The following is a 10382-nucleotide window of genomic DNA, read 5'->3' as shown; positions in this document are numbered from 1 at the left end:
CTCTGATAATTTCTTCCCTATAAATCATAACTGTTTTTGTGAGGCTAAGATTAAATGGATGACTCAGTATTTTCTTCTCTGGTAATTTCTCTAAGGAAATAATCAAGGATCTGTGCAAAAAGTTAGCTACAAGGATGTTCATTACTTATTGTTGATAGAATAAAAGTAAAAAGAAACATGCATGTTCACCAATAGAGAATTGGTTAAATAAGTAATGGTATATCATTTGGATACATAGTTTAGTATGAGGTTACTAAAAGTAATGGTATAGGAGCGTATTGTTTTTTTGTTGTTTTTAGTTTTTTTTTGCGGTACGCGGGCCTCTCACTGTTGTGGCCTCTCTCATTGCGGAGCACAGGCTCCGATGCGCAGGCTCAGCGGCCATGGCTCACGGGCCCAGCCGCTCCGCGGCATGTGGGATCTTCCCAGACCGGGGCATGAACCCGTGTCCCCTGCATCGGCAGGCGGACTCTCAACCACTGCACCACCAGGGAAGCCCTAGGAGCATATTGAAATGAAATTTGTTTATTATATGCTAGCAAGTGAAAAAAACAACTTATATAAGGAAACATATAGTATCATCTTATTTTTGTTTTATGTCTGTAATTGGGAGAACTGAACAGCGAGTTTTTCCTTCCTGTAGATGAAGAATGATAAAAACAAAAGATCCTCAGCATTTCAAGCCTCTCTTATGAAATAATCAGTAAAGGTAACAGGGCTGTGTCATTTTTCTAGTAAGCTTGGAGGAGAAGTAGGAAAGAAACCAAATCTGTTAAGAATGAGAAAGGCTATTGGTGATCATGAGGCAACTAGCAATGTGTTTCCTTTTGTCAATGAAAATAATCAATAAACAATCTATAATAAGAATAGAAAAGAGTTTTATTTGAGCCAAACTGAGGACTAGCTTGGAAGCCCACTTCCCGGATTACTCTGAGAAACTGCTCTGGAGTAGAGGAGTTTTCAGCACAGTATTATATCTTGTCAGAACAAAGAAAAGAACACTAAACACATCAGGGTTACCTTACCTCAAAGTTTCAAAAAAACAAAAAAAGAACAGTACATCATGTACATAGCAAGTTAGCATGGCCTTTCACCTGGGAAGGGAGTATTATCATCAAAGGATAACCAGCACTGGCATGCCAGGAAGAGAGGCACTTAATCTTTGGGGTTTTTTTGTTTTTTTTTTGGTACACGGGCCTCTCACTGTTGTGGCCTCTCCCGTTGCGGAGCACAGGCTCCGGATGCGCAGGCTCAGCGACCATGGCTCACGGGCCCAGCCGCTCCGCGGCATGTGGGATCTTCCTGGACCGGGGCACGAACCCGTGTCCCCTGCATCAGCAGGCGGACTCTTAACCACTGCACCACCAGGGAAGCCCTTAATCTTTGTTTTTTAACATGGACTTTTTAAAAAAACAAATTTATTTATTTACTTATTTATTAATTTTTGGCTGCGTTGGGTCTTCTGTGCATGGGCTTTCTCTAGTTCTAGCAAGCGGGGACTACTCTTCATTGCGATGCGCGGGCTTCTCATTGTGGTGGCTTCTCTTGTTGCAGAGCATAGGCTCTAGGTGCGTGGCTTCAGTAGTTGTGGCGCGCAGGCTTCAGTAGTTGTGGCACACGGGTTCTAGAGCACAGGCTCAGTAGTTGTGGTGCATGGGCTTGGCTGCTCTGTGGCATGTGGGATCTTCCTGGACAAGGGATCAAAACCATGTCCCCTGCATTGACAGGTGGATTTTTAACCACTGCGCCACCAGGGAAGTCCAACATGGATATTCTTTACTTACGGTCATTGTGTCTTTTTCTCTAATAATTAAAGCAGATGTATGGTGTATGTTTGATAGGCCACAAACAGGCTGTTTTAGTTAGCATCAAACGGAAGTTAACTCATGTATAAGCCATAACGACTTCTCCATATCTCAATATGTGAAAATTTCTTTTATCACTTTCTGTCTTGGAAGAATTAGTGTTTGTTCTTGGGAGGGTGTGTGTATTCATGCTTTTAACAGATATGTTAAAAACAAAAAAGAAAAAAAGAGTGAATGTGGAGCACAAAGGTGGGATTAACTCAAAAGAGAAACTTGAGGTTTCAGGCTGCTGGGACCTGGAACTTCATAATCCCTCTTTCTTTTCACTCCCTCTTTCCTTCTTTCCTGCCAAGTGGCATCATTGAATCAGCGTAGAAATCATATAGGAAACATTATACAGTTGACCCTTGAACAACACGGACGTTAGGGATGCTAACTCTCCACGCAGTCGGAAATCCTTGCATAATTTATAGTCAGCTTTCCCCATATACACGGTTCCTCCATATCGGCAGTTCTGCATCTGAGGATTCCAGCAGCCAGGATCCTGCAGTGGTGTCATGTTTACTCCTGAAAAAAATCCACATGTAAGTGGATCCGTGCTCTTCAGACCTGCGTTGTTCAGGGGGAAACAGTACAAGGCAGGGAGGCTTCCGCAGCCTCCATGCCTCAAACCCTGGGGACGGCTCTTAGGGAATGGTAACAGATTGGGTGGTGAGAGACCGCTTTCTTGACGTCTACCGAGTGTGAGATATGTTTACCTGTGTAAATTTTAAGGAGTTTGGTGGCCTTAGCATGAGTCAGAGAGCAGGGCAGCCAGTTTAGGAACAAGGTAGACGCCCATAGCGGCCATCTCCTGGCAAGGGGCCCTCTCCTGGGACAATTTTTATCAGTGAGCCTGTGACAGAGTAGGTACTCGGTCAGTGTTTCCTTCTGTTCTTGTTGCCTGCCTGTGAGGGTATTTAGTTTTGTTTTGTCTTTCCCACTCATCACGTTCCATTGCCAGCCCGGTGCCTGTCTGCCATCCCAAAGCGCTTCGTTCTCCCTGTCTTTTCATATATATGTAAGCTTATGCCTGTGTATATTCAGCGTTTCATCTTTTAGCAGAGTGGTCTCAAGGTGGATGAGCTAATTTTCTTACAAACTGAATGAGGGGAGGCGGGAGCGTGAGATCAATGGTCACTTTTCAAATTTGTCCTCTTAGCCCCGCACCCTAGAGGGAGCCCCTCCCTCATAGTTTGAGTAATAGGGAATCTAGTTCTTTTGTTTGGGGGTGAAGAGGTGCTTATGAATATATTCAAACAGCAAATATGAGAGGAAGGTAAAGTCTGAGAATTAAGGCTTTTGGAAGAAAGACTGTGGTGACCAACCCCATCTTCGGTGGAAGTTGCCTCTGAGTCGCCTATATTTGCGACTGTGATACAAAGAGAGCATTGGACACATACCATGTAATCACAAATCAGTTCTTCCCACACAACAGCAAACTGTTGCTTCAGACCCCGCAGGAACAGGTTCTAGAGATGAACTGCCTGTTCTTTTGTTCACTTTGTGGAGCAGAATCCAGTGGGTGGATGGTGAATAAGGTCTCTGATGTTTACTTAGTTGTTATACTCCCCCGGGCTTGACACCCCACTTTCCTACTTTACATATTTAAAGTGATAAAGAAAGAAAAACAGCACTGAGGAAATTGATCACTAAATGTGGTTTCAGGCACGAAGTGTTCTTTACTTTTTTTTTTTTCCCGAGGTTTTCACTGAAGTTTGGGCAGGGTGTCTGGAGGGCTTAAATGGGCCCTTTTTGGGGGACTGGAGTTCTTGGAAGAACTTCCAGTGGAGTGAAATGACTAAACTTTCCTACTCCCGAAGAGTTCTGTGGGGGGAGAATTCTCTAGCACTGAATTCACTGGGCACATCAGGAATATAACAAGAGAGAGGCTTCTGTGGATGAGATGTAGTTTGGAGGAGATAACGATTCATTTTCCTTTTTTTTTCCACCATTCTCATTACATGCATAGAATAGCAGCTTTAAAGGGGTCGATAAAAACAAAGACTTTTTTTGACATTCCCAATGTATTTGTTATACGACAATATTTGTTCCTAAACTTTTTGAAAGTTTGATCCAGTCTCTGTGCAGGTCTCCTCCCTTCCGTAGACACCCATAGTCTAAGGGGAAATAGCCCACCCCTAGCCCTGGAGCAGGTCCTTATCAGTCTAAGCTGAACTGGGTAAGGCATGTGACCTAAGAAATATTTCTTTGCTGGGGGGTGAGGGGTGGCAGGTAGAGGAGGGAGAGAGCAATCCAACCTTCCATTGGATGTTGTCCTGTCCGGATGTGTCACTAGAAGCCATGTCATGTATTTTGGGACCGTGAGGTCTTTTAAACTGGATTATAAAGTTTATACCCTTGGAAGGGCAAGCTGAAAAATGTTTATGTTGTTGTCACTGAATTTATCAGGTTGTTTATCCAGATTGTTTATCAACCCTAGAACTAATTCATCCATCTCTCGTTCTGTGAAATAATGTATCTTCCTTGTTAAGCTATTTGGAATTGTTTTCTGTTCCTTGCAGCCTAAAAAAGTTCCAAATTTGTACATTGATGCTGAAAGTTTATTCTTTATAGTAAAGTTTTTTTTTTCTTTCTTCAAGTAATTATGATGTAGGCAGTTTACAACCCTTGGCGTTACTCTGAGGCAACTCATATATGGGCTGGGAGCCTCAGCTTTTCTAACTGTAAAAGAGGAGAGCAATTCATTAACTTATTTGTTCAACTACAAATTATTAATCACCTACTAACACAGTTCTACGAGCGGGGAATGTATCATGAACAAGAAAGACAAAAATTTCCACCCTCATAAAATAGATAAAATGAGGAAACCATATGTTAAATAGTCATTGTAAGGAGAAAAAAAAAAATTGGGGAAGGAGGATATGAAGTGTCCTGTAGGAGAGTTAGGTCTGAAGTCTTGGATAAGATGGTCAGGGAAGGCTTTACTGAGAAAGTGACTATATTTTGCAAACAAATAAGTAAGTGAAGGAGACAGCCACTGGATCTCTGAGGAAGAGTGTTTCAACACAGGAAAAGGCAAGTGCAAAGGCCCTGAGGTGGGAGCATCCGTAAAGGTAACAGGGAGCAGTATCAGGTACAGCCTCAAAGGCCACTCTCAGGACTTTGGTTTTCACTCTGAGTGATAAGGGGAACTACTGGAGGGTTTTGTGCAGAGAAGTGACATGCTTTGACTTCTATTTTAACAGGCTCATTTCTAGCTGCTACATCAAGAGTAAACAGAAGAGAGAGAAGAGTAGCTGAGAATCCAATTAGGGGCCTATTCCAATAGTATAGAGAACACGAAGGTGATTTGGCCCAAGGGAGGTAGCAGAAGCCATTGTCAGAAGTGGTCAGATTCTGGTTATAATTTGGAGGTAAAAATGACGGGATTTCAAATAGAGGAATTAAGAGAGAGACCAAGATTTCTGGCCTGATCAGAGGAAGAGTTAAATTGCCAATTCTTGAGATATGGAAACAGCTGTAAGGGGAGGTTTTGGCACAGCCGATTAAAAGCTCGGCTTTGGACATTTTGGGATGCCTAGTAGATCTGCAAGGTAGATTTTAGGTAGGCAGTTGGATCTACATGTTTGGAGTTTAAGAGAGTGATCCAGGCTGGAGATAACGACGTATCTGAGAGTCATTAACATAATTTAAAGTCATTGAGATTGGGTGTAATTATCCTGGGAGTGAGTGAATATAGAAAAACTAGAAGCGTTCCAAAATTTAAAAGCCAGGCTGTTGAAAAGGGACCAGGTAGAGATTGGGAAGAAGCATCTAGAACGGTAGGAAGAAAGTTGGGCAAGTGTATTGTCTGAAGGACAAGAGAAAAATGTTTCAAGATTGAGACAGGAAGCTGTGTCAAATGCTGCTGAGAGCAGGTAAAATGAACACTGAACATTGGTCCCTGGCATGAATGACACGGTGGTCATCGGTGACTTTGGGAGAACCTGCTTTGTGGATTCGTGAGGGTGGGCTTAAGGGGACAGGAGGAGACAGGTGGCAGACAGCAAGCGCATGCAGGCCTTTCAAGGAGTCTGGACATGAAGGAAAGAAACGGGGCGTTGGCGGGGATGTCTAGTGTAGAGGAAGCGATTTATGATGACGGGGTGCAGCAGGGAGACTTGCGATGCCTGCCAGCAGGTGTGAAGGGGAAGGGTGTCGGCCTCTGCCAGGTGCACAAACTATTTCCACAGCAACGGGAGAGAAGGCCAGGTGCTGCGTAGACAGAGATGCAGAGATGGCTTTATTTCTTGCTGTGAAGTCAGAAGCCGGGTCCTCAGGAGAACATTTCAGCTTATTTTGAGAATTGTTTTATTTGACAGAAAAGCAGAAGTACCGTAAATACTTCGTGCTGCTCTCTCGGGCCAAGGTGGTTTATGACTGCTTATTGTTCCGGTCACGGACACATGGTTTAGTGTGCTGATATTCAGTATCTTTTTTTTTAAAATAAATATATATTCTCACTTTCATCTGACAAAGGAGACCATGGAAACTGAAACATTTGTAGAAGCCAGTAGAATTTTATTTAATGAAATCACTCAAAGGTTGTGCTTTCTGTGTTCACCCTTACATTATATATAGTTTTTATTTACAGAGATTCAAAATTTCTGTTACTTTAGGCTAAGATTCCTTGAATTTCCCTAGAATATACTGATTTACTCCATTTCATTTTCCCTACTTTCGGCTAGATTACTACCTCGCTATTCCTCATTTTGCTGCTGAGACATTTGAATATGAGTATATCCTTAGCAATATCAGTAAATCTACCTAAACAGGGCAGCTCATATCAAAACAAGAGTTCTATACGCTTCTGAGTAAGGAATAACTAGAACATTGGGAGTATTACTATCAGTGATTAGAACAGTTAGAGCTGCAACCATTTAATATTTACCACCAAACATTATTCTAGGTACTCTGTACCTATTATTCCTAACCTTCACAATATCCTTATTGTTTTTTTTCTTCTCATTTTATAACACGAAAACGAAGGTTCAGAGGGAAGAGGCAAATTGCTCAGAGTGTCAAAGACAACAACGACAGAACCGAACAATAAACCCAGGACTCCGACTGCACTGTGAGTTTCCCATTTATGGTTTGGCCATGGTTCAGCAACTACTAACAAACAACGTCTCCCTTCCTGGCTCTTATATGGAGCCACGGATACAAACACACAGTTCTTGCCTAGAGAGGCATTACTCCAGTAGAGAACACACAAAGATGTATTTCCAAAACAATGTGGTTGGCGGAAGAGGTGAACACAAAGTATTGTCAGTACTGAGAGAGAGAGAGAGAGAGAGAGAGAGAGAGAGAGAGAGAGAGAGTGAGCTTAGAGCATGGTCTAGGGAGGTTTGCTGGAGGGGATGATAGTCTAAATTGAATTTCAAGGAATGAGTAAGAATTAGATTGAAGAAGTAGGGGAAGAATATTCTAGAAACATAAACGTGTGGTGCTTTTAATAAACTGAAAGAAGTTGAGTACTTCTGTACACTCAAGTTCAAGTTGAGGGGTAGCAGGAGATGAGGCGCTTGCCTATATATTGGAGATAACACAGGTTTGGTCAGATTTGGGTTAAAAATGGAATCTAGCTAGCAGCCATGAGAAGGATGGAGTGGAAGGCACATTGAGAAATTTTTAGGACTCTTGTTCTAACTGCTTTGGTCTCAGAAAAATTTCCCTGGGAGAGACAGACTTTGTGCACACAGTAACTTGTCATTAGCATCACCAAGTACGTTCTTAGAAGGAAGCTCAGTTCAGTAGCTTCATCTTTATGTCAAAGGTAAATTATGGACTAATGAGACCACATAGTGCCATTGGCACTAGCCAGCGTCACACATGCATAAATAAATACAGTACCTCTTAAAAATAAAAATGGACACATTGTCAGCAGAAATCACAAATTTATTAACTCTTAAATATATCAATCAGTCATTTACCATTATGGCAAGAAATATATACAGTGTCCCACGGTAAACTGCAGTGTTTCAAAATGAGAGAAGATAATTAATAAATGTGTAATTCAATTGTGGTGGAGAGAACAAATCACAATTTCCTCACGTCTTAGTGCGGAAGACAAACTTGATCTACAGTAATAATACTTCAACACCACATGCTAAAAGTGTAAAAAAAAAAACACTCTATACCTATTTTGTTAAAAAATACATGTATGCCACGTATAGCTGCTGCACAAAAAGGTAAAAGAAATTAAAAAGGGAAAAATGAGGCCATTATTTTTTCACAGATCTCATTGGCAGGTTAACATGGCCCAATACATTTACTGTATATATTTATTTTATTTTAAATATATATTGTTTTAAATCGTGTAATAATTATCAGAAAAGCTTCAATCCATCTACCATACATCCACTAGCAACAATATCTAAGGTGATTAGTAATCAACACAGAAAGGTGAAATGAGAGAAAAGAGGGAGGGTTGATGTTTTTATTTTTTTGCTTCTGCTTTAAAAATAGGCTTCTGGGGATTGTGAATTACTATTGTTAAAATAACGCTGATGAAGATACCATGCACTATAAAGCATTTCAGGGAGGAGAAAAAGCCCCACAGGAATTGAATAAACAAAGGAGAAATGAGAACCACAGAGAAAACAGGGACAATCCCTCCCGCCCCCCCCTTTTTTTAAATAGGAAAATGCTAACTCCTCGAAGGAAGATAATGTTACTCTGACACATGAGAGAAGCTACAAAAGCGCAAGTCACAGAGACAGAGTTCAAAACAAACACTTAGGAGAATGGAAAACACCCGCAGGCCTCTCTAACTTCAGAAAACTAGCCAGTGATGACGCAGGAGGCGCGCATCCTGCAAGGCAGAAGGAAGCGCCTTTGCACAAAATCCTGATCTACGACCAGCTTGGTACTCTCCTGGCAACTGCACCAATCAGTGAGACGTGGTGCAGGTACAGTAGGAACCTACTTGCTTTTATTATAAGTTTAAACAATTCTAATACCTCCAACATAGTTAGGATCCCTACGTCCAAACTCGAGCAGAATTACAAACTTTTGAAATCTTCTTGACATCATTTTTATGGGCCCAGAAGATGATCAAAGCACTAGTTTAGCCACCTCCAAAAGGCCTGTTTTTATTTTACCTTCATTATGCAAATTTCACTTTTCTCAGACTACTAGACAAAAAGAGAAAAAAGAATGAAAAGCAGAAAAATATAAAGGAAGCAAACAAAAGTAATAAAGAAATAGGAGAAAATGAAGAAAAAAGAGCATAGGTTTGAGAAAGGAACAAAAAATTCAGCAAATTTCACCAAAACAGTGCAAGTATACCCTAAAGTGATCAAACTCGTCAATGACGTGAGTTTTTCCAGTTTACACAGTTTGACCAAAAAAGACATGACTTTAGGTAGTAGCAAACCCACCGATTCTCGCTCCCACATTCATAAGTGATTCTGCCCACGTATCAATCCCTTTCATTGTTAAACAGCAACACAGCTTTCAGTGAAATATCAACCATTTCAACCAGGATCACACCAGGAAACTGAAGGTAATTTCTTTTCCCTTTTTTTGTTAAACAAAAAAGCTAAAACAGATGAACAGCAAAGAGTTTTTAAAAACTTACATTTCTGTTACAAACTGTCATTCAAAGAACGATAATTTTGAAGTCTGTTAAGTCTTGGCATAAGCAGAGAAACCGGATGAGTAGGTTTGTACTTGGAGTATTGTGGAATTTTGTCTGACCTCCCCCTATTGTTTGCCAACAGTGATTGAAGTTTGCATGGAACATCTCCATAGTTGAAGTGTAAACAATGTACAGGAAGGAATATATGACAAGATGATGCATCACATGTGCATTACACGTAGGACCTTCACAACTTCATGCACTCAGAAACATGCATGAAGAGGAGGAGAGGACGGCCCAGGGTTACCATCCAGGTGAGAACAGAGAATGCAGAAGTGGCACTGTTGATACTTAGCTGAAAGGAGAGAGGGGAGACATAAATTAAACTGTTTTACAAAGTAGCATCAAATTGCTTTGCCAAAGATTAGGCTAGGCTACGATTTTATAACTCAGCAGTTAAGTAATAGATCGAAAATGCTATGTATAAGAGATCTTTGCTTGCAGTCATTAAAAGAGAAAATGCACAATGTTAAGCAATTAATATGGATCTTCTACTTTTAATCTGTCAAGTTGTCCACACAGAGCTAAGCTAAAAATAGACGGACTCAGGCTGCAAGCACATGATGAAATCTAAACATACAGTTCAAGCATTCATGTTTACCAGACAAATTAATAAATGAATAGCATTATTTGGTGGAAAGAGACGAAAAGTTTAAATGCATCCTTTAGCTTCTGTCATTATTCTTAGACTCTGCGGGAAATCACACCTCGAAGTCAATTTTACAGCCTCAGAAGTAGGGAAAACACGATTATTCTTATTTAATTGGAGGTCTTCTTTCTTTAAACCAACAGCTGGGAGCACTACCTCTTCCAAGGTCTGACAAGGTTCAGTGCTTGCTTTGAATGGGGAAAAAATTCACAACAGTACCACAGGTATCTGAATTATTCTAATC

At 41.0% G+C, this 10382-nt stretch overlaps 1 protein-coding gene across 27 annotated transcripts in view; it reads right to left on the bottom strand.

The window, feature by feature from the left end:
• Window positions 1–7724: 7724 nt before the first annotated feature.
• CAMK2D (calcium/calmodulin dependent protein kinase II delta) overlaps window positions 7725–10382 on the bottom strand; it is a 287936-nt gene continuing 285278 nt past the window's right edge. For all 27 annotated transcript variants that reach the window (XM_067735228.1, XM_067735221.1, XM_067735217.1 and 24 more), the window contains one exon: window positions 7725–9784. In XM_067735228.1, coding sequence (XP_067591329.1) covers window positions 9693–9784 — 92 coding nt within the window. In that variant the 3' untranslated portion in view covers window positions 7725–9692. The remainder of the gene's footprint in view (window positions 9785–10382) is intronic.

Source organism: Pseudorca crassidens, chromosome 4, assembly GCF_039906515.1.
Source record: "Pseudorca crassidens isolate mPseCra1 chromosome 4, mPseCra1.hap1, whole genome shotgun sequence".
Classification (NCBI taxonomy): Eukaryota; Metazoa; Chordata; class Mammalia; order Artiodactyla; family Delphinidae; genus Pseudorca; species Pseudorca crassidens.
Note: the sequence above shows the minus strand (reverse complement) of the source record. Positions and strands in the feature narration are given on the sequence as shown.